General features: G+C 36.7%; 3 protein-coding genes across 3 annotated transcripts; 1 reads left to right on the forward strand and 2 right to left on the reverse strand.

Moving 5' to 3' along the window:
* Positions 1 to 700: 700 nt before the first annotated feature.
* On the reverse strand, positions 701 to 1,965 carry LOC149400483 (ankyrin repeat/KH domain protein (DUF1442)). The gene is made up of 2 exons (XM_089612912.1): positions 1,780 to 1,965; positions 701 to 1,673 (listed from the first exon to the last, which is right to left on the reverse strand). The coding sequence occupies exons 1-2, from the start codon at positions 1,846 to 1,848 to the stop codon at positions 1,077 to 1,079; spliced, it is 666 nt and encodes a 221-aa protein (XP_089469038.1). The 5' UTR covers positions 1,849 to 1,965; the 3' UTR covers positions 701 to 1,076.
* Positions 1,966 to 19,120: 17,155 nt separating this feature from the next.
* On the forward strand, positions 19,121 to 21,292 carry CRR4 (Pentatricopeptide repeat (PPR) superfamily protein). Its single transcript, XM_089611615.1, has one exon. The coding sequence runs from the start codon at positions 19,195 to 19,197 to the stop codon at positions 21,112 to 21,114; it is 1,920 nt and encodes a 639-aa protein (XP_089467741.1). The 5' UTR covers positions 19,121 to 19,194; the 3' UTR covers positions 21,115 to 21,292.
* LOC149400485 (Leucine-rich repeat protein kinase family protein) lies at positions 21,267 to 24,324 on the reverse strand. The gene is made up of 4 exons (XM_089611614.1): positions 23,783 to 24,324; positions 23,090 to 23,350; positions 22,079 to 22,987; positions 21,267 to 21,985 (listed from the first exon to the last, which is right to left on the reverse strand). The coding sequence occupies exons 1-4, from the start codon at positions 24,189 to 24,191 to the stop codon at positions 21,504 to 21,506; spliced, it is 2,061 nt and encodes a 686-aa protein (XP_089467740.1). The 5' UTR covers positions 24,192 to 24,324; the 3' UTR covers positions 21,267 to 21,503.

The raw sequence follows: 24,324 nt of genomic DNA on the forward strand, positions 1-24,324 counted from the left end.
TATTTTTAGCATCAGTTAGTTAAATCCGGAATATTTTTCTGGTAGAAGTTGGTTTCAAAACTATTATTAAATTTGAAGCGATAAGGCATATTTCTGGCATGTACAATATACTCATAAGAAGGGATACTAATTTTTATTATAAAAAAATATGGAAACAAAAAAAGCCATATCCTAACCGTGTCGTTCTGCTTATACTAAGAGAATAGATGCTTTCTATTTCTGTCAAAGGTTTTCACTTGACAAGAAACTGGAAAATATGAGGTCCATTGAATTGAGAATAATTCCTTCATGCTTCACACTAATATTATCAATAGAAATACTATCTTTTGTTTGCATTAAGAAAGTACTAATTCTCCGTCCTTTCTAGGCTCAAAGATAAGATAAAAACCATCAATTAAAATATCTGGAATAGTTCAAAATCTAATCGTGTGGTTTGGTAACCAACCGTACCTTGACAACTTATCTCCCAAGTACATCTATTCAAACATTATCTAATAGACTTACAAGAAGACACTCCCAATTAAAAAATTAATTAATGACATGATATTAAAAACAAAATTATAAAACATAATAGCTTCTAATGACTTATCCGCTTATTCATTATTCATCATCAGATACTCGTCAAATATTTCGCTCCTTTTCATTTTTATTTAAGGGTCCCAAAGTAAAATGAATGTTATCAATTTTTTTAAGCTCAATATTCTTATCACCCCCGGACATTCGAAGTGCCGGATATCATTGCATTGATTGAAGTTAACTGATATATACACGAAGTTATTAACTTGATTGTTTAACTAAATACACTTCCAAAAAAAAAAATCTTCACATGAAACCCTATATTGTTAGAGACTGCCTCAAAATTGCAAAATTCTAAAGCAGTCTAACAACCGTACAGCTAGTTCCAAATCAAGATTCAATTTAGAAGAGTAAAAAAAAAAAAAAAAAAAAAAAAAAAACCAATTCTTACATATTAGATATTACATGATCTCTAAGGTCATGCTCTCTTCTCTACGAAATATATATATATATATATATATATATATATATATATATATATGTATGTAGTAATTTTTTAATCACTCCCGGAACACGTGTTCCTCTCCCGACCTTTGATCAACGCGCGTGATCCAACGGCTGGGACCACCCTTCCCCGGCCCAGCTGCTCCGCCGCCGATGTGCGCCACGTCGACACCCTTCCCGACCGGGAGCAGCACCGACCGCACGACACGTGTCTCCTTATGAAGCGCAGAGTGCCACCGAAACCCCGAAACGTTTCGGTGCCATGCATTCTTGCATGCGAAAACGGCCCCTCTGCCGCTCACCCTCGCCGCCCTGAGGACCCTCCCGAAGTCCCTTCTCCGGCAGTCAACGACCAGAAAGTCAACGCCCTCGAGGGCGGCCATAGCCGGCTCAGCCTCTCCCACCACCACCTCCGGCGCCGGCGCCGAGGCGGCTCTCATGGCGCTCCTGTACTCCGACGCCGCGCGCTCGTCCGGGACCACGCACACGTGTCGTCCGCACGTATGGCGCGCCGCCACGGCGAGGCCGACGCTGGTGGCGATGTCGCCGCCGCGGTGCCACGCTTCCACGATCGTCTTCGCGTTCCAACCGCCGGCCATCGCCGCCAGTAGCTCCGACACCCCGGATTCCTTGAAGATCTTCTCACACTCTACCTTCAAGAAATAAAATAAATAAAAAGGAGCTATTGTTAGAAATCCAATAGATTCATAATTAGAATCACACAAAACAAAAAAAAATATATGAGTGAGTGCTATTTACTTGGGTCACTTGTTTGACGGTTTCGAGGTAAGCTTTTGAAGCAGTTTCTGGAGACCAGATGAGCTTCATGGTGAAAAGGATGATTGTGGATAATGATCCAGTTTTTTTTTTTTTTCTCTCTCTCTCTCTCTCTCTAAAGGGGTTTGAGAAAGAGATTTGAAAAATGAAGGATTACTTTGTCAGATTTCGCTTGCTTTAAATACAGGTGATAGAAAGTGATATATATGCAAAAACCACTAGTTTATGTTTTGCCTCATAGCGTTGACATTTTGCTCACAATTTATGGTCGTAGTAACTTCATACAATAGTGTTTTTTTTTCCCTATAAGAAAATAGTTGTTTTTATTTATTTATTTATTATTTTTTTTTTTTGGGTAGAAAACATTGGCTATTGGTTTGAAAATAACAAAAAGAAGTATGTGATTCAATATGTATTTTACTTTATTAATGTTTAAGAGGATAATCTACTATCCAGTTTAGGCCGATATTTGAATTAAAAAAACCCCCCCTAGGGCCATTGATAACACCACTTTGAACCATAATTTTATATACCAAAGCTGTAGAATTATTTTATACGTGCTTACTTTACTTCTTTATTTTAAATTAATCATAAATTTATGAATTACAGCAACGCGATAATTGATGATTAACTAATACGACATAAACGCTTTTTGGGCCAATTGATTGCCTTACTAAAGAGAGATAAAATATTAACTTAATTATTCTCCGTCCACTAGCATCAAAATAAGAAACAATTCAATCGAAAATATTATGTCAAATGTTTACTAGGTCAACTACAACATTTGAAGTGTGCTCATTCATGGATGAGCATATAACAAAAAAGAAAATATTATTATATATATGAGTACGTATTCTGTACAATATTATGTTTTTTATAATAAATATATAAAGTATGTGTATGTTAATATATATATATATATATATATATATATAATATGTGTGTTTGATGAAAAAAAAAGATTATGTATAGTACATATACGAGAGAATATTCTTCAGACAGCAAAATATTTTTTCAATAATATAATTCATAAGAAATTTATGGTCTTGTAAAGGTGCTATATAATACAAACTTTGCTTCATATCTCTTAACATACTTCATCAATTAAACTTATTAATGTAGAAGATATTATTGTTCGATTAATAATAACTATGTGGTACCTAACTTGATCAAGTGATATCTACATTACCTTGAAAGTGGAGATTGTAAATTCAATCTCCACCGTTAACAAATGCCTCTAAAAAAATTAATAAGATATATATTTTTAAAACAAGTATATTAAAAATATAAATATAAGTATATATCATATCATATGTAATATGTTATTCATTCGACGAGGTAGCTCAAGTAGTTAGCCCTTCCACCCGCTTGCGAAACCTTTTTCAATTGAAGTATGACGGTAAAAAAAATGCAAGGGTGAAAAATAAAGAATTACAAAAAGTACAAAATAAATTGTATGTAATTATATATATATATATATGTATATATAACTACAACACCATCTAGCCACATATATATTAGGGTAATTAAGTTAAATAGCCTCCCGAAAATAAGTAATTTTTTTTAGCCCACCTTTCGTTAATATGTTGTAAATAACCAGTGTCATTTATTAACAGTCAAATTTGGACGGGATTGCCCTTTGTTATTCCCGCTCATTATTTTCAGCGTAATAATTCAAATGGAAAGAAAAAATTCGACCATAACTACCTTGCATAAATCAAGGGAGCATTTAAAACTCCATAAATGCATTAACAAACGAATTTAAACATCACGCACCACAAAATCGTCTCCTTCATCTCCTTCTCCTATCTTCTATTTCATTCCTTGCGCGCCATCAATGGCCGAGACCGAGCACCACCCGCGCGTGTTCCAGCCGAGAAAGCGAGGACAGCCACGAGCCGCCGAGGATGCCGGACCGAGAGGAGATACAGGAAAACGACGCAGAGAGCACTGGAGAGTTGATTTCACAGCCATAAATGGTTCTGGCCGTGCGTGCGTGTGAAATGGTTCTCCCCGCCTCCAAGCTCTGCGAGAGGCAGCACCTCCTTCAGGCCGCCGCCACCACTAATAATCACGACCACCACCACGTCACCACCGCCGTCAAAGCGTCACTTCGTCCTCCTCTCCGCGATCTGCGTCCAAGGTCCCGATCTGTGAGACCGCGAAGAACAGTTTTTTTTTTTTTTTGGTTGTTGCTCATAGAAAACATATTTACAGTATATTCGTGTAAATAAGAAGCATATTTGCAGTATATTCATTGTAAATACAAAACATATTTACAGTATATTCATTGTAAATACAAAACATATTTACAGTATATTCATTGTAAATACAAAGCATATTTACAGTATATTCGTGTAAATAAACTGGAAAAAATTCTGGAAATTTTTGGACGTTCTAAAATTATGAATATATGGAAAACAAAATTAGATCAATAAATGAAGAATATTTTCCAAATCCACACGTCCAAAATTCAAAAAACTAGGTTAACTACTTTCCTAATCGGTTTGATTAAAAAAAAATTTAAAAAAAAAAAAAAAAAAACTGCCTAAATGAAACAAATTAGTTAAGTCAACGCTGAAATTTCTCCATATCCACACGTCCAAAAATTCAAATACTTGCCGAATTCATTTTCAAATTTTAAACAAAAAAACTGTCTAAAATAATAAGTTACTAATCCGAGTATACAAGGGCAAATCTGTAAAAAAATCCTTCATAAATGTGCAGCCACGTAAGCAACTAGGCTATTTACGGATTATTAACAAAACGTTGGCCAAAAATAAATTGCTACACATTCTATGGCTTAAGCAGCCAATTATTTGTATATATTATATATAACTACAACACCATCTAGCCACATATATATGATTACATACAATTACAACATGCTATCTAGCTTAGTGCATATACATATATATATATATATATATATATATATATATATATATAACTGACGATGGCGTATCTCGTATTTGGATCAAAGCATCTTCATCTCACTTCATAATAGAGTGAGAAATGACAAAATGGAGTTGAATTTGCTTCAATCCAACTTTATTTTTCATTTCATTATGGATTAGGAGAATAGTGAAACTCCAATAGAGTTTAGAGTTTCACTTCATTCTACTCCATTTTAAATTTAGACTTTATTAATATAAATTTATTTATTTAATTACAAATCAACGACAAAATTTATTATAATTATATATTTTGTGTGTAATAGTATTTATTTTTCAAAAAATAACATACGAAATCATTTAAGTTTATTATAATTTTATATAAATAATCACTACTACAAATTCACATTTCTGGTGCGGAAGGGTATTAGGTGAGACATGTCGCACTTAAGCACATATTACACTAAAAGTAATTAAAAATATTAATCTTCTTTGTAAAAACAAACTAAAAAATAAATAAGAAGACATACACATATAAATAAATAAATGAGTATTTTTGTACGATGTTACTATTTAAATTTTGAATTAAATAAATACATGTTATATGTAATGTGTATTTATTTTATATTTTCTAAAATATAATGTTATTGGATGCAAAGTATACAAGTTAAATAAATATGAGTTGTAGTGTAATATATAGAAAATTGTTAAAATTATTAAAATAATAAAGTTATGAAGAATATGTTATTTGGTGTTAAAAATAGAGTATTGAATTAAAAATGAAACACTATTTGATGTGATAGAAACTACATTTTGGAGTGCAAAAAATTGCATTTTATTGTTTTGAGTTGTAAATGGTCTAATGTGGTTCTGTCACTATCTTTATCCATACTAATTGTGGTCATGTCATTATTAAAAAATTATTATTATTATTGTTATTATCATTAATATTTGCGAGGTGAGTGCTAAAATTTAATGATGTACCCGAGTCTGCCTACCACTCAATCTGCAGTTCATATCAGTGATTAAATTGCTAGCGATTTTCTCCGACAATCGTCGACAATGTCGTTTTCGGGACTGAGACGGCGAAGAAATGATATATGTCATTTTCCATCTTTATGTCGTTCGAATATCGACGACATCGACATGTCGTTTCTATGGTTAATAGCCGGTCATTTTCGTCCTCTGTAAAGAGAAAAATGAAACACATTTCAGTCAAAGAAGAAGAATATCGGACGAAACGAACAAATTCCAGAATATTTTTGGCAACTGTGTTGACGACAACCACTTTCGGCGATTCCAACGACTTTCTTCCTCGATCGACGACTTTAGGAGGACCCAAGTCTGTTTTCCACAATATTTCGGCGAGAATCGGTGAGGAAATTCAAGAAAGTCGTTTTCGGTTTGAAAACATAAACCTAGATTTTTTTTCTTGATTTTGATGATTAATTTGATTATTTTTCATATAATAGCCTTCATTAATTTTGTTTGTATTGTGACTATCTATCATATATTTATTTCAGATTTTTTTGAGGACTTCCGACAAACCACCATTTTTTCCGGAGAACCACCAACATTTCCGACGACCCACCACTTTTTTTGGCGACACAAAAATCATATTAATTTTCAACTATTTATATATGTATTTTTAAGTAATCTTATATATTTAAATTACATGTACTTAGATTCTGAATTGAAATTGTTAGATTATGAATTAAAATAGTTTGATTATGAATTGAAATTAATTTGTCATTTATGCCAGAAATGAAATTGTTAGAATAGGAATTGTTACATTTTGAATTGAAATGAAATCGTTATAGTTTGAATAGAATTTATTGACTTGTTGAAATGGAATTTTGTTGACATATTGAAATGAAATTGTTAGGGTTTGAAATGAAATCGTTAGAGTTTGAATTGAAATTGTTACATTTTGAATTGAAATGAAATCGTTAAGTTTGAGTTGAAATTGTTATATTTTGAATTGAAATGAAATCGTTAGAGTTAGAATAGAATTTATTGACATGTTGAAATGGAATTTTGTTGACGTATTGAAATGAAATTGTTAGAGTTTGAAATGTAATCGTTAGAGTTTAAATTGAAATTGTTACATTTTGAGTTGAAATGAAATCGTGGAGTTTGAGTTGAAATTGTTACAATTTGAATTGAAATTAAATTGTTAGAGTTTGAATATAATTTATTGTCATGTTGAAATGGAATTTCGTTGACATATTGAAATGAAATTGTTGAAGTTGAAAGTAATTTAAATGAAATTGATTTACATTTTTGAAATGACATGGATTGAAATTTTGAATTCAATATGCAGGTATATCGAAGATGAGCGACGAAGGAGTTCGTTAGCATTGCACACCAACTACAACAAATCCGAACCATTTCACGTGAAATTATTTCCGTAACAAGGGGGGGGGAATCACACAGATGAAGTTTCACTAAAGTCGAAACGATCCGAAGAAAAATATGAAGAAATGTCCGAGTAGTCCTACAGAACTAAGGAACGAGATTTTAACGTTAGTGCGACTGTTTAAAAGAAGAAAAACAAGTCCGTTCTTGATGAAACCGTTGACGAGCACTTGGTCAGACGCTCCGGTCTTACTCACGAACAGTTTAACCCCGACCAACAATACGAACAAGATATGTTGCAAGCTCTTAAGAGAAGCCAACAAGAGACACAGCCGGGTGCTTGAAGATCTGGCCCTGGTGGGATACGAGCATCTTATACGGCGGTTACAGAAGTGTTTAAGCAGCTATTTCCGATTGATGAATACGACAACATTGGAAACAAAATTCTGGCATTCCACGACGCGAGAGGCATGTTCGCTAGCAAAACCGCAGTTGCGGGAAAAACGAAGATGGCTTCCGGTAATAGCTATTTCTTTGAACCGAAGTAGTAATATTTCATAGCTTCATATTTACGGAGTTCCATCATTTTTGTAGGAGAATGGTGGGCCATGTTTGGATTCAAAACCCCCATGTTGAGAAAGTCGCAATTAAAATCTTGTCTCAGACCGCATTCTCATCGGCGTGCGAGCGAAATTGGAGCACGTTCACACTTGTCCACACTAAGCAACGAAAATGAATGGCGTATAAGGGATTGGAAGAACTCGTTTTTTGTAGCTACAAAATGAAGCTGCGATTACGAGACATCGAAAGCGACATCGCCGACATGAACGATCTTTTGGATATGATCCAAAGATCAATGGAGGTAATGGGTGACAACGTCGACGATGATGAACTCCTGCAATGGATCTGATCAGTTCACCTCGACGATCAAGAACGTAACCGCAACCCATGCGTCATCTCACAGGCTCGGGAGGAAGGCGTTGATGTGGACACCTTATTGAGCGAAGACGTTAGTCAAAGTTCGCATGAATGATCAGACGATGAACGTGGTCCTAACGACGGTGACGATGACAAAGACGTGGTGATTTTGGCGGGTATCCTGCTAGTCAAGATGTTGTTGATGGTAGTGGTGGAGGCCAACCTTGCGATCCGTGGACTATGGAGTAAGGCTATCAAGTCACAGAAGATTCAGATCACGGGTCACGTTGTCAAAGATCTGACAAGTTAGTGTACTTAAATTTATTTACGTCGGAGTTCTCAAACAATGTACATATGCTTCATATGGAAAGTAATATATTAAATGTTTCACAGGCCCGGAGACTACTTTGACTTTAAGACCGGATCGTATTACGGCGGTGGAACATAGAGAGCGCCGGCGCAGTACATGTCTTCTGATAGTGATTACGGCAGTGACTTTCAACAATGATATAGAGCGTACATGTCCTCTGGTAGTGAATACGGCGTTGACCACTTGATGTTTCAGTTTGACACTATGTCATTCACTACGTCAGACACACATAGTGACAATTTGTATATTTTTTCTTCTTACCGCTACCCAAATCCGATAGGAGTGCCACAGCCACAGGTGAATTCGCAAGGAAATGGGCATCGTACATTCGGTGTACGCGTAGATCGGTTCGGTGCCGAGCACATATAGTCTGTGCACTAGGTTTTCCACTAATAAGTGAAGTTGTGGGGTACGATCAAACCGACTACGATAAGCATGTACAAAACTTCCAACAATCGTACAAGGGGCATTTCACTTGGTGCCAATATTGCAAGCTTCAAGAAACTCAACCGAGTTTTATCCAACCGGACGTCCATCGGGTATCTATTGATACATTTCAATTTCTATGATAACTATATGTTGGTGCTTTGTAGAACGTATTTATTTCATTTTCTATGCTAGATATGTATGATTTGAAGTATTTCAAATTTGGACTATATTTACAAATATATATGTATTCGTTTGTTTCGCCACATTATTTCCGTTCGGTTTTCCGTCGGCACATTGATTTTCCATTGAAAACGGCTTTTCATTTTCCATTTTCCACATTTTTTTCATTCGGTTTTTCGTCGGTATAACGATTTTCCGTAAATCAAGATACTCGAAACGGCATTTAAATCATTGGTTCATATATATAACTTCATACATATTAAGTGTATGGTTTTGTCTGTCATTCGTTTGTCAAATCTATAACATTGTTAATAAGTAGCACCTCCACTCTCATATGTATCTTTAGGCCGCCACGTGGCGTCGCCAGGTGGCGACACGTGGTGGACTTTGTTTTTTTTTTTTTTTTGCCTTCAGGCCTTTACATTTTTTTTCCCTTCCGGCCTTAAAATGTTTTTTCCCCGGCCTTTCGGCCTTTATTTTTTTCCCTCTTTCATCAATATATTTTGTATTTTTTTTTATTTTACTTTTTTTCCTCCCTTTTCATCGATATATTTTGTATAATTTTTTTATGTATATTATAATCATAATTACTTATACTATATTACACTATATCAATAACATACATTATTTTGAGTACATGTTTATATATATATATATATATATATATATATATATATATATATATATATATATATATTCTTGGAAAAACTATGTGCTATTAATATTACACGTAGATTTTGTATAATTTTTTTTTTTTATGTATTATCATAGTTATTGTTGAAATAAGTAGATTGAAAGACCATAGATACTGAAAAAAAAAAAAAAAAAAAAAAAAAAAATCTTACATGATCTACGAGATATGCCATATATAGAAGCTATGATATTGGCTCAATAATTTAGAAAGCCGGATGTCTTAACCATGACATACAACCCAAATTGGTGAGAGAGGAGCAAGCAACGATTATGCAATGTAGAATCATAAAAGCAGTTTCTTACCTTTGTAATTTTGTTACGTATTACTTATCTTTAAATAGTTTTATATTTTTTTTTTTATTAAATTCTCTTTCGTTTTCTCTTTCATATTTATTTCTCTTCACCTTATATGTGTATCCATATTTCACTGAAAGCGAACGCAAGTTTTATTTACCCATAAAAAGTCTAACCAATGTACAAAATAAATTTTTTACATTTTATTACTTATTCATGATTTTAAATGGTTTTTTTTTCTTAATTACTGGTTTCTTTAGTACCCATTATTTAAGAAACTTGATAACACAAGTTAACTTTTACAAATTTTACTTGCTATTATCATGTATAATATCATAAAATCTCGTTAAAACTAGTATATACAGAAGTCTAATCACTAACACGATTATGAGATAAGCGGTTAATGAAAAATACGAAGTTATTAATTTTCACACTAAAGTCACAGCCGATCGAATTTGAATACTTTCAAACTTTCAACTTTCATCTGGTGCAATTAAATTAGCCAAAAGTCTTCGCCACAATTCACAATCCATTTTCTTCTTGTATCCCCCATATTTTTAAGGGATAAAAAAATCCTATATATTTTCCTCACAAGTTTTTAGTATTCGTTCATAACTGGATATGAACAAATCCGTTAAGCAAATATATCCCACGTCACCCTGTGATAATAGCAACAAAAAAATAGTACAACTATTTCATCGATTAATTGTCAATTCAATTAGCTAGGGTTATTAAGTGCACAAATGAGACAAGTGGGCATAGGTATTTCAGTTTGGTGACAGTATAATGACTACGACTTATCTAAAGTCAATGAAGCAAAACAAATTCTATTTACTCTCTCTGTATAGGACGAAGAAGAAAAATAAATTGCTTGCCTTTCTAATATTTCTATTGAATTTTTTTTATTTTTCTTATTTGAGGTTAATTTAAATAATACTTTATGTGGGCGATATACAAATACAATGTATTTAAAGCGCTGATTATCAGTGAATATTTATATACACTTTATAGTCAATTAGATTGGTACTAGTACTACTACCACCTCAAAATCAAATGTACGGCATTATGTATTTCGTCTCGTTGTTTGCTTATTCGTTGGCTGTTTATTATATATATTATATTTTAGTATTTGGACCTATTTAATCCTACAAAATGTAGTACTTCATGTACAATTCATGATCAACGAAAAGGGTTTGATTTTTGAAGTTGTCAAACCTTTCCTCTCTTTTTCTTCCTGCCAATGCTAGATTTTATTAGATTCCATAGTTCTGAAGTATACGTAAATATCCTGCTTAAAATATGGCAGTTTTATTAGGAATTAAAAAATGTCCTTTTATTCTAATCGACTTAATATATGACCTTGAAAGTGAAATGATGTATCAAATTAGATTTTAATTGACTATCAAATGATGACCGGCCTTGAATATTGGTAAACCGAATTAATAAATAAATAAATAACCGTCGTTATTGACAATCATATATCGCAGACTCCGCTGTTTACCATTCGTGATCAGCTTTCGTAATACAAGCTTTGTGACATACTGACATTGCTCATTTTTTTTTTTGGTGCTTTTAGATAACTTCTTCTTTTTTCTAAGGTATTTTTTTTACGTACACACTTTTTTTAATTTTTAAACAAATATTTTTTTATGTCAGCAAAACTATGATTTATTTTTTGCAATTTATAGACGCGGGCTTTAATATATTTTTTATTGAACTACAAATATCTTATAACTATTTATCTATATCAAATAGAAATAATTATTTATCATAATATATAAATTAAATATCTTTTTATTAATTCTTACAAACACCAAATTTGGTTCTTCTTAAACAACAACAATTGTTTTATAAATATTTATCAATATCAAATACATATCTGTTAGAGTAATAGTTTTTCCCAACAATAATCTAAAGCATTTTTTTTTTTTTTTTTTGAGGAAAAAGCATTTTTTTGAAATCCATTAATGTCAAACTAGAACATTATCTTTGAGTTAACTAAATAACTATTTTCTTTCTACCACGGTTTAAATAGTTAAGAAATATTTGTTTTTCTACCACATCACTTTATTGAAACAATTTCATTGTTTTCATATAATTTTTTTTTTTAAGGGAATTGCCTTCTCTAGCATGTCAAATTCTATAACACACCATTTAATGTAATTTTTATACAAATGAAAAAAAAAAATCTTATTTTAACACCAAATTTTAATTTTCTTCCAAAAGTACATCATATGTTACACTAAAGAGAATATTCTAAGATTATGTTTTTCTATTATTTTAACTTCTCTAATTTGATTATCTACTAATTATCTATATATTTAGATAAGTATAATATTTTTATTAATTATTTCTTGTAACATATTGATCTCTTTTTTAATTATTGTATTAATATGTTATAAACTATTATTAGACTCAACGATTTTAATAACATTAAATATAAAACTTTTGTGTTATTATTGAAGCTCCTTAACTTCACAAATGGATCTTTAAGTCGTGTACTTATATTTTGGGCGGACTAATAAGACAAAAATGACATCATTCAGGATAATGACAAAAGGTATATTAATTAAGAAGATAAAAGAAACCAATTCCAATCCTTTAGATAGCAAAAAACATACATTATTCTATTATCTACTCTATGGATTGAAACAAAAGAAAATTAAGCATTTCAATCAGATGAAATGATACCTAACTTATATGTTATATCAGATGCTTTTCGGCGTTAAGGATCATTTTAACCAGGATTGAAGTTTCGGATGGTCGATTTACTGTCTATAGTCCCAAAATTCAAAAATTACGAAATTACGACAAAAAATTATAAAAGTTTAAGAAAATGTGTCCATAAAAATTGTAACGGCCGACGAAAATAGTATTGCATAACTTATTAGGTTTCAAGTTCAAACACATTAATTTTTGAAATTTAAGCGCACATAAGATTTCAAACATACATAATTAAATTTTTAAATACACATTTCCAAACACACATAATATAAATAAAACATTCTTACTCTGTTTTATATTATTGACAATTAAATCTACAAAAATGATTTACATCTCAATTTAAATAAATCATTCTTAAAAAATAAATTACAATTTAATAATAAGCTCTTCAAAACCTACAAACTCAAAAAATTAATTTAATGATTCATAAATCTCTATAAATTTTCAAATATTTAAATAATAATAATAAGGGAATATGAGTTTTCAAACAAAATTATCATTCAACAATAATTTATAACTTACTTATGTTCCTTGAAACTTATAAATTCTGATTTTGAAAGTCGCCATAAAAGTGTGGTGGCTTGCCGTAAAATTTGGTGATACGCCAAAATATGTTAAAATATTTGAAAAACATATGTGTTCTGTAGATCAAACTATTACCCACAAGAATGAAGTAACAAATAAAACAACGTTATTCAGCAGATATCACTTAAAAAAAAAAAAAAAAAAAAAAAAAAAAAAAAAAAAAAACACACTTAATTTTCACGCAAAATATATATGTTGTTAGCAATATTATATTAATATTGACGGGAAAAAAAAAAGACAATTTGCATGGAAGGAAATTACACGTAAAATAACAAAATACACATAAAACCGGTTCAACCTTAGAACCAGAAAACCAAATCCGAGAAGATGGAAGGAAACAGTCGAGGCCCGTTGGACGGTTTCCTTAAAGCTTTTTATCGCCCTCCCTCGGATGGTGGAACTCGTGAGCGAAAGCCTCCCAGGATACAACGACGACAGAGGCAAGCTTAGCACCAATACACTTGACTCTCGGCGACCTAGAACCTGCGCGAACCTATCACCAAGACAGAAAGAAGGAAAAAAGTTTCTGGAGAGGGGAGAGATTGGAACAGTAGGAGAGATGGATTTCTTCTGTATATATTCGAATGAGAGACCTAAGCCTTCTTTATATAGGCCGAGGTAGAGTGAGGTTGCGAATTTGAACCACCCAAAACCGCCCAGCCTTAAAAGCTTTTATTTCCATTAACGCGCTCATAAAGCTCAAAAACCATTGCGTTTAAGCATACAAACCAAAGCCCGAGCCCGGCCCGGCCCGGCTCGGCGGCGGCGGCGCGCGTGTGTGTGTGTGCGCGAGGGGTTAAGAGATAACCCACCCACACTCTCCTCTCTTGCACTTGCTTGACCACTAAAGAAAGAGGATAGTATTTAAACACTACCACAACACACATCCCCAACCAATGTGGGACTCTTGGTTTTCACTTCCACAACACAACAACAATTGTGTTTCTTTAGCCTACTTTGAGCATCGATTTCTCATTCATTTTAGGTCCGATTTTGGCAAACAAATATTCAATTTTATAGCCCTCGTTACGAGGAATCCGTATCACTTGGAATTATTAAATTCTGATGAGTGGAGCCCACTCAAATTGTTGCCACAAATCAGCCATACACATGTTAATAAATAAAATTTATTAACTTTATTCCAACAATCCCCCACATGAATGAAATTGAGACGACAATTATAAAGACACGACTCGATGTGGTGATAGATTCTATCCAATGCAACAAACTCAGATTTCATCGTGGATCTTGTTATCACAGTTTGTTTGGAGGATTTCCAAGATATGGCCGCACCTCCCAGAGTGAATACATAACCACTCGTGGCTTTTGAATCTTGAATATCAGATATCCAACTTGCATCAGTGTACCCTTCAATTACTTCAGGATATCTCGTGTAGTGTAGACCATAATCACGAGTGAATCGTAGATACCTCATTACTCTTACGATTGCTTTCCAGTGTTCAGCACTTGGATTACTCATATATCGAGCTAGTCTACTTACGGTGTAGGCTAAATCCGGTCTCGTGCAACTCATCAAGTACATGAGACTGCCTATCACTCTAGCATATTCAATTTGAGAGATGCTTTCACCTTTATTCTTAGACAAGTGTTGACTAATGTCTATGGGAGTTCTCGAGACTCCAGAATCGTCCTTTCCAAACTTGTCTAGAATTTTATCAACGTAGTGTGTTTGATCCAGTACAATCCCATTGGGTGTTCGGGTAATCTTGATCCCCAAAATTACATCAGCAATTCAGAGATCTTTCATATCGAACCTTGAGTTCAATATATCTTTTGTGGATTGGACCATACGATCATTACTCCCCACTATGAGCATGTCATCTACATATAAACACAGAATCACATATCCATGTTCAGTGTTTTTAATGTACACACATTTTTCACACTCGTTGATCTTAAATCCATTTGACATCATAACGTTGTCGAATTTCTCATGCCATTGCTTTGGGGCTTGTTTAAGGCCATAAAGCGACTTGACTAGTTTACAGACTTTCTTTTCTTGTCCAGGTGCAATACAACCCTCAGGTTGATTCATATAGATCTCTTCTTCGAGATCTCCATTAAGAAAGGCTGTTTTTACATCCATTTGATGAATTTCAAGATGGCGTAATGCAGCAACTGCAATTATCAATCTAATAGATGTTATTCTCGTCACGGGAGAATAAGTATCAAAGTAATCAACACCCTCTTGTTGTTTATACCCTTTGATTACCAGTCGTGCCTTATATTTATCAATTGAGCCATCGACTTTCATCTTCCTCGTAAAGATCCACTTAGATCCAAGCGTTTTACTTCCAGGAGGAAGATCAACCAACTCCCACGTGTGGTTTTGCTTGATAGAGTCTATTTCACTTCTTATGGCTTCTTTCCATAAGTGACCCTCAACAGAGTTCATTGCCTCTTTATAATTTAGAGGTGGAGCCTCCAACATATAGGTGAAAAAATCAGAACCAAAAGATTTTTCTACCCTCGCTCGCTTGCTTCGTCTAAGTCCCTCAGACTCTATCTCTTCTTCGGACTCTTCATCATTATCTTGAGTTATTTCCTCAATACCCTCAAGAACTTGGTTTGATGAACTCGGTTCAACTTCCTTAGACTTATAAGGAAATACATGTTCAAAGAACGAAGCATTTTTGGATTCCATAATTGAATCGTTGTGTATATCGGGGTTTTTCGAGTCATACACAAGGAATCTATATGCATTACTATGATGTGAGTACCCAATGAAGATACAATCTACAGTTTTTGGTCCTATCTTCATTTTCTTTGGAGCGGGAGCCATTACTTTCGCCAAGCACCCCCACATTCGCAAGTATTTATAGGAAGGTCTCTTTCCTATAAATAGCTCAGACGGAGACTTGTCCTCATTCTTTCGGGGTATCTTGTTCAGAAGATAATTTGCAGACAAGATTGCTTCCCCCCATATTTCTTGGGGTAACCCAGAACTTAACAACATCGCATTCATCATCTCCTTGAGAGTGCGATTTTTACGTTCGGCCACGCCGTTTGATTGAGGAGAATAAGGTGGAGTGACTTCGTGAATAATTCCATGTTGTGCACAAAAGGCACCAAATGGTTCAACATATTCACCTCCTCGATCACTTCGCACTTTCTTAATCTTCTTATTAAGTTTATTCTCAACTTCCAATTTGTATATGGCAAATTTCTCAATTGCTTCATCTTTGCTTTTAAGCAAATATACGTAACAATATTTTGTACAATCGTCAATAAAAGTCACAAAATATTTATTACCACCTCTCGTGAGCATGAACTTTAAATCACATAAATCGGTATGGATTAAATCGAGAGATTCATTACTTCTTTCAACACTATGAAAGGATGTTCTCGTTAGTTTTGCTTCAACACAAATTTCACATTTATGATTTGAGTCAATATTAAAATTTGGAATACACTCCAAATTAATCAATTTTCTCAGTGTGTCATAATTTACATGACCTAATCTACCATGCCATAAATTAGACGACTCAATCATATAAGCGGAAGAAGAAGTTTTATTCATTTCTTTTGCCTTGATGGCCATTACATTCATTTTGACCATGCCATTCTTGACATAGCCTTTGCCCACATACATACCATTTTTAGACAATACAAGTTTTTGAGACTCTAAAACCATCCTAAATCCATGGTTATCCAGCACAGTCCCAGAAATAAGATTCTTCCGCATATCAGGCACGTAGAGAACTTTGGTGAGCTTTATCTCCTTCCCAGAGGTCATCTTCAAAAAGACTTCACCTTCCCCCTTGACTTCAGAGGTAGCAGAGTTGCCCATGAACAACTTTTCTCCATCTCCTAGCAGCTCAAGGGTGAAGAAGGAGTTCTTGTCAGCGCAGATGTGGCGGGTTGCTCCAGTGTCCAGCCACCACTCCTTCGGGTTCGAGTCAATCATGTTGATCTCGGAGACCACAGCGACGAGGAGGTCATTATCATCCTCCACGACATTGGCCTCCTTCTTCTTCTTTGGCTTTCTACAATCGGCAGCTCGGTGACCAACCTTGTCGCAATTGTAGCATTTACCATTGAGCCTTGTCCCACAGCCACGGGGATTTGGCCAATGTTGATCAAGTTCACCGGGTTGTTCACCAAGGAGGGATTGTCATTGACGTTCCCTCCAACATTCACGTTCATCGAGTCGTTCACGTTAGTCATATTTCTACAAAAGAAATTCAGAAATTAGTAATCTTCAACACAAATCCGGGAACATAAATAATGGAAAAATAAAATATTTTTCCTTCTTCGCAACCTGTCTTAAACTTATAAAAAGCTTCAATATTGTTAGCAATATTATATTAATATTGACGGGAAAAAAAAAAGACAATTTGCATGGAAGGAAATTACACGTAAAATAACAAAATACACATAAAACCAGTTCAACCTTAGAACCAGAAAACCAAATCCGAGAAGATGGAAGGAAATAATCGAGGCCCGTTGGACGGTTTCCCGAGACTGAGACATTCCCCGAAGCCCGAGCCCGGCCCGGCTACGGCGCGTGAGGGGTTAAGAGATAACCGACCCACACTCTCCTCTCTTGCACTTGCTTGACCACTAAAGAAAGAGGATAGTATTTAAACACTACCACAACACACATCCCCAACCAATGTGGGACTCTTGGTTTTCACTTCTACAACACAACAATTGTGTTTCTTTAGCCTACTTTGAGCATCAATTTCTCATTCATTTTAGGTCCGATTTTGGCAAACAAATATTCAATTTTATAGCCCTCGTTACGAGGAATCCGTATCACTTGGAATTATTAAATTCAGATGAGTGGAGCCCACTCAAATTGTTGCCACAAATCAGTCATACACATGTTAATAAATAAAATTGATTAACTTTATTCCAACATATGTTACATAGATTTCTATACGTGATTTAAACACACCGGTCAAGTTTTCAAAATTCAAAAAATAGTACTTTTATTAAAAAAAAAACGTCAAACAATAAGTATTCAAAACTTTAGCAAATTGAACAAAGGATTCTCGGCCCCTCTCCTTCGACGATGATACTGATTCTTATTTACTACGAATGGTCTCCTTCTTCAGATATTTCATAATTGATGACAAATTCTCATATGAACTATGACAAATTTCTTTAATGAACAACAAGATAGATTATATGTAGATTGTACTTGCTCGAAACATAAATTATTTAAGGAAATGGAACATCGAGTCTCAATCTGCATATGAGATTAGCAAAATAGACAAAAAAAAAAAAAAAGTTAATATTCAACAAGTGATCGTAAAATTCAATAAATTAATATTAAAAGAAAAAAATACATTAAGTTAATTAAAGCAATTACCGATAATCAACAAGTAAAAAAATATGAAATAAACAACAAAACCCCTAAAGTAGAGGGCACATAAAAAAAAATAAAAAAAATAAAGCGTGTTTTGAGTCCGTAGCTCTTCATATTTTGAAATTCAAAGTTCTTGAAACTTAAAATTTCTAAACAAAATCTGAAACCACCAATTTATAGTTGTTATTATCTAAATGTATTATAGATAAGCTTTATTAAACTAGTTAATATCATATATATCTAAATCATCTAACCACCAATGTGATTCTGTAGTTAGTAGTAAAAACATGAAGAAGAAGAAGAAGAAAACAACTGCATACAAATTTATGACTAACTCGAACTTAATCGAAGGTATGATCAATTTCAATTGCTAATAAACTTACAAAACATTAGCCATAAAAGAGAAAAGTGATGAAGGCAATCATAAAAATATGAAGATCTCAATTAAGGCAAATCAATAAACGACATGTCGTTCACAAATCACATGCAAAATTTGTAAGGATAAGCATCGGAAGTACGTACACAAACAAAATATCCAAACCTTCAGTTCTTTCAAAGGAAATGTGTGTCTCCAAGCTCTTCATCAGAAAGTTTGGTTTTTCGTAATACAATTTTGGATGTTTCTCTGCGCAAACTCAAACCGGCCATGGAAACCGAGCCTCGCCTCAACCCTAGCTCTTCTCCAGAGATGCAAGACTCGGAGCGACGTGAATCAGTTTCACGCCAACATCATAACCACCGGTTTGATCAAGAGCAACGCTCTGACCGCGAACATCGTCCGTACGTTCGCTTCCTCGCCCCACGAACCCGTCGCTGATTTCGCTCGCCACGTGTTCTTCTCTCGCCACGCCGCTCGGACCCGACGGAAAAACCACGACCCGTTCCTCTGGAATGCTCTCATCAAGTCTTACTCTCATGGGTGTGATCCGAAGCAAGCTTTGGTTATGTTCTTCTTGATGGTCGAGAGCGGTGTTTGTGCCGACAAGTTCTCGTTTTCTCTCGTCCTGAAAGCGTGTGGTCGGTTGGGTCTGGTCAAGGAGGGTTTACAGGTTCATGGGCTGTTGAGGAAGATGGGGATTTGTCGGTCGGATTTCTACTTACAGAACAGTTTGATATCTTGGTACTTGCGTTGCGGGTATGCTGAGTTCGCGCGCCAAGTGTTCGATAGAATGCCGCAGAGAGACTCTGTTTCGTACAACTCAATGATCGACGGCTACGTGAAGTGTGGGAGGGCTGAGCTAGCGCGTGAGCTGTTTGATGGAATGCCTATTGAGAAGAAGAACTTGGTCACTTGGAATTCGATGATTGGAGTGTATGCTCGGTCGAAGAACGGGCTCAGGCTCGCTTGGGATTTGTTCGAGACGATGCCCAAGAGAGACTCGGTTTCGTGGAACACGATGATGAATGGGTGTATCAAGTGTGGTGAACTAGAAGATGCGTATAGTTTGTTTAATAGAATGCCCAAGAGAGACAAAATCAGTTGGGCGAATTTGATCGATGGATACTCAAAGTCGGGAAGCGTTGACTTTGCCAGGAGTTTGTTTGACCGGATGCCGGAGAGAGACCCAGTTTCTTTTAACTCGATGATGGCCGGCTATGTTAGCAATGGTTATTCCATGGAAGCTTTGGAAATCTTCTGGCAGATGAAAGCATGCAATATCTCGCCTGACATCACAACATTGTTGATTGCCCTCTCAGCTGTCGCCCAGTTAGGAAAAATTGAAATGGGTCTAGAAGTTCATCGGTATCTAGAGGAAAACAGGTTTCGTTTGGATGGTAAAATCGGGGTCGCCCTCATTGACATGTACGCAAAATGCGGTAGCGTAGAGAAAGCGGCGAAAGTGTTTGAAGATACAGAAGAAAGAAGCGTCGATCACTGGAACGCCATGATTGGCGGGTTCGCGATCCATGGCCTTGGAGAATCGGCTTTTCTTCTGCTCATGGAAATGGAGAGGCTTTCCGTGAAACCGGACGATATCACGTTCATCGGAGCACTCAACGCTTGTGGGCACGCGGGTTTGGTCAAGGAAGGGCTGTTGTGTTTCGAGCTCATGAGAAGGGTTCACAAGGTCGAGCCCAAGATGCAACACTATGGATGCATCGTTGATATCCTCGGCCGCGCAGGGCAGATCGAAGAGGCTCGGAGATTCGTCGAGGAAATGCCGATCGAGCCGAACGATGTTATTTGGAGGACGCTCCTCAGCGCTTGCAAAAATCACAAGAAGATCGATATCGGAGAGCCTATAGCCAAGAATCTCATCGAGAGGGACTCTTGTAACCCGAGCTTCTACGTGATTCTATCCAACATGTACGCGGGCATCGGTGAGTGGGAAAAGGTTCGGAAGGTGAGGTCGATGATGAGAGAAAGGAATGTCGAGAAGCTTCCCGGTTGCAGTGCGATCGAGCTCGAGGGAAGCGTTCATGAGTTTTTGGTCCAAGATAAGTCTCACCCTCAATTTACCGAGATTTATTCCATGTTGAATGGGTTTCGGCCGTCAAACTCTGGGGTCATTTCTGCCTCATCACAAACTTCTTAGGATCTTTAACCTCTTTTCCATGTAAATGATTGTAGTAACCCAACAGAGAAAGTTAAATGTATATTCTTGGAAGAAGCATAAGAAAATATCCAGTTGTTCAAGATAAATAATTTGAGCTTGGCATGTATTCAAAGTTGTTGTCTTTTGATCTTTGATTTCTGGGTTTTCTTTTCTGTCATCATGGAATGAGTTGCTAAATTGAAACTCTTGGCAAAAGATACATGATCAACAACTTTCTTTCTACATAACTAAAGGTTCAGGAGATAACAAAATATGAAACAACAAACTTATGATCTTTTGCCTAATATATTACAACAAAAACTTGCGATCTTTCCACTTTCCCCGTCCTTTGAAAATCGAGGAACACTACTTCGTTACAACTTACAAAATCAACCACTGACTAAGAAACCCAATTCCTGCATGACATTTTCCATCGACGGTCGGTGATTAGGTAATTCGTGGGTGCAAAGAAGCGCCAACTTTCCGAGTCTGTCTGCCTCGGATTCCGAAAATCTCTGCTCGAGATTCCGATCGACGAAGTCTTCGAATCTAGAAGCCTCTGCCCCGAGCCGAGCAGTCTGAGTGACTACTTGCCTTCCCGTAAGGATTTGAAACACGATAACGCCAAACGCATATACATCGCTTTTTCCCGTGAATCGGCCGGTGGTTGTGTACTCGGGAGCCAGGTATCCCATCGCAGCACTGGCTTTGAGCATCGAGAAGATGACGTCATCGGCCAGGAGTTTGTGAAGACCCGAATCGGAGACGACGGGCTTATAGTTATCGTCAATGAGAACCTTCTCGGCCGATATATTCCTGTGAGCCATGTCGTGTTTGTTGCTTCCGTTGTTTCCGTGCAAGTACGCAATACCTGATTCCGAAAAAAGAAAAGAAAACTAGAATAAATAACAATTGGACACTACTAAACAATATATCGTCAGAATTCGATCGTAACTACACCGACCTTTGGCGATTCCATGGATGATCGAAACTCTCGTCGACCATTCAAGAACGGTCACCCCGGTGCTCTCCTTGACGTCAAGATACTGCAAGAGGCTTCCGTTCGGTACGTACTCGTAGACGAGAAAACACTCTCCGCGGCCTCTCGAGCAACAAAAGCCTCTCAAGCGGACGAGATTGTCGTGCCTCAAGCACGTCAATACCTTCAACCCCTCGAGGAACTCAGCCTCGTCGGACTTGCAGCTCGTCTTGGCGATGCACTTCACGGCGCAGGACGACCCGTCTCTCAGGACTCCCTTGTAAACGGCCGAGAAACCGCTTTTCCCGAGCAGATTCGCCTCCGAGAAGCACTGCGTCGCACGCTCGACTTCTTCCAAGTTGAGCATGAAGCTCTCGAGAACCTCCTGAGAGAAGCCGCTGGACGAGCCCTTGGCCACCGGGTCCCACCCGTTCGAATACTCTATGCTTATGAGCGGAGAAGCGCTCTTCCTGTAGACCTCGCCGGCTCCGTCGGTGCTGACCCGGCTGCCCGACGGGTCGAAGGCGCTCCCGACCTTCTGTTTTCTCCGGCGGTACCACGAGAACGTGAACAACGCGGACCCCGCGAAGGCCACGAAAAGCCCGAGCGCCCCCAAAACCACGCCGATCTCAGGCGACCTACTCGACGGTTTCTTTGTACAGTCGGTTGCGCTGCAATCGGGATGCAGATCCGCCGACTCGGGAAGATCTGCTGTGGAACGGTTCTGCGCAGGGCTCGGAAAATCGCCGGGAGAAAGATCGTGCGGTTGATACGGCTCTGGCCTGTTCGGGTCCCACGAGTCGTTAGCTGTGCATACACTCAGGTCGGGGAACCCAACTCCGCATAAGTGTAGGTTGTTTTGGTACTGGAATCCTCTTTTGAGTCTCTTAAAAGCTTCATAAAGAAGAGGAAATAGACAAAGACATCAATTCACATCTCTGGCATCACATCTCTCTTGAGTATTTATTTGTTGTAATTGAAGTGAGCATTGATTACCTTGTGGGACGGAGCCGGAAAGGGAATTGTTTCGGATGTCGAGGACTTCTAAGAGTGGAGCTTCGGCTAATTTCGCCGGAACAGAACCGAACAGGATGTTGAAGCTCAAATCCAACCTTGACAACATCTTTAGGTCACCCAAACTCGCCGGAATCGCACCACTCAATTCGTTGTACTGAAGAGCGAGAACGGTGAGGCTCTTCATGTAGCTTAGGTGGTTTGGTATGCTTCCATTCAATCTGTTATAGCACAGCTGCAAAACTGTATAAAAAAAAAATATATATATATATATAGCTCAGCCAGTTAATATCCGGATTATGTTTCAAGAACGTGTGACAAGTAATAAATATCCCTCTTTGGAAATCCATTTTGACAAGGAAAAAGAAAGTGCTAAAGACGAGATACTAAAACGAGGATTGCCAACAAGAATGAAGCTTTTTTTGGTTAAAAAGTAAAGCTTTAGTGAGCTTTTCTCTTCTTTACTTTTTTAGGAATAAAGTTTAGGCTTTCAATAGTTATACATCGACGTGAGCTGGTAAAATAAATGCACAAGCATGAATGCAATAATGAGAGAACCGAGTTAAATAAATGCTTGTTCAAACTCAAATCTGTCACACAGACAAAGTGTTGGGAAAAAAAAATGATAGAACAAGAGAATAAAAATGCGAGCTTTGAAACAAAAAGAAATGTGACCTTGAAGATTAGACATGTTCCCAAAGGAACGAGGAATCTCTCCGGAGAGGTTATTGACATTGAGATACAAATCGGTCAACTCGGTCAACGCGGTGATCTCGGGGGGAATGTCTCCGCTGAGAGAGTTGAAGTGCAAGTAGAGACCGGTCAAGCTCTTGAGCCCTGCAATGGCGCTGGGTATTTGACCGGTCAAACCCGTGCCTTGGAGCGATATGTTGACCACGCGTCCGAGGCCGTCGCAGGCCACGCCTTCGAATCCTCCGGAGCAGGGATCGGAGTTCGGAGCCCAAGAGCTCAGGACTCGACCCTCCGGGTCCAGAGAGGCCTTCAACGCCATTAGAGCTCCGAGCTCCGAGGCCGATGAGAGAGAGACGAAGAGGAAGAGGGAGAGGAAGACGATGAGAGTCATTTCCGTTTGGTTGATTGAGAATGAAGTGAAAGGAAAGAGAAGTACAGGTTGGGACTTTTCTCGAGAGACACAGTGAGTTTTGGGTTTGAATGAGAGAGAGAGAGAGAGAATTTGAATCTGACGCGTGAACAAT

Source organism: Urtica dioica, chromosome 4 (assembly GCF_054948205.1).
Source record: "Urtica dioica subsp. dioica isolate 48M chromosome 4, U.dioica_male_clone48M_v1_H2, whole genome shotgun sequence".
Lineage (NCBI taxonomy): Eukaryota > Viridiplantae > Streptophyta > Magnoliopsida > Rosales > Urticaceae > Urtica > Urtica dioica.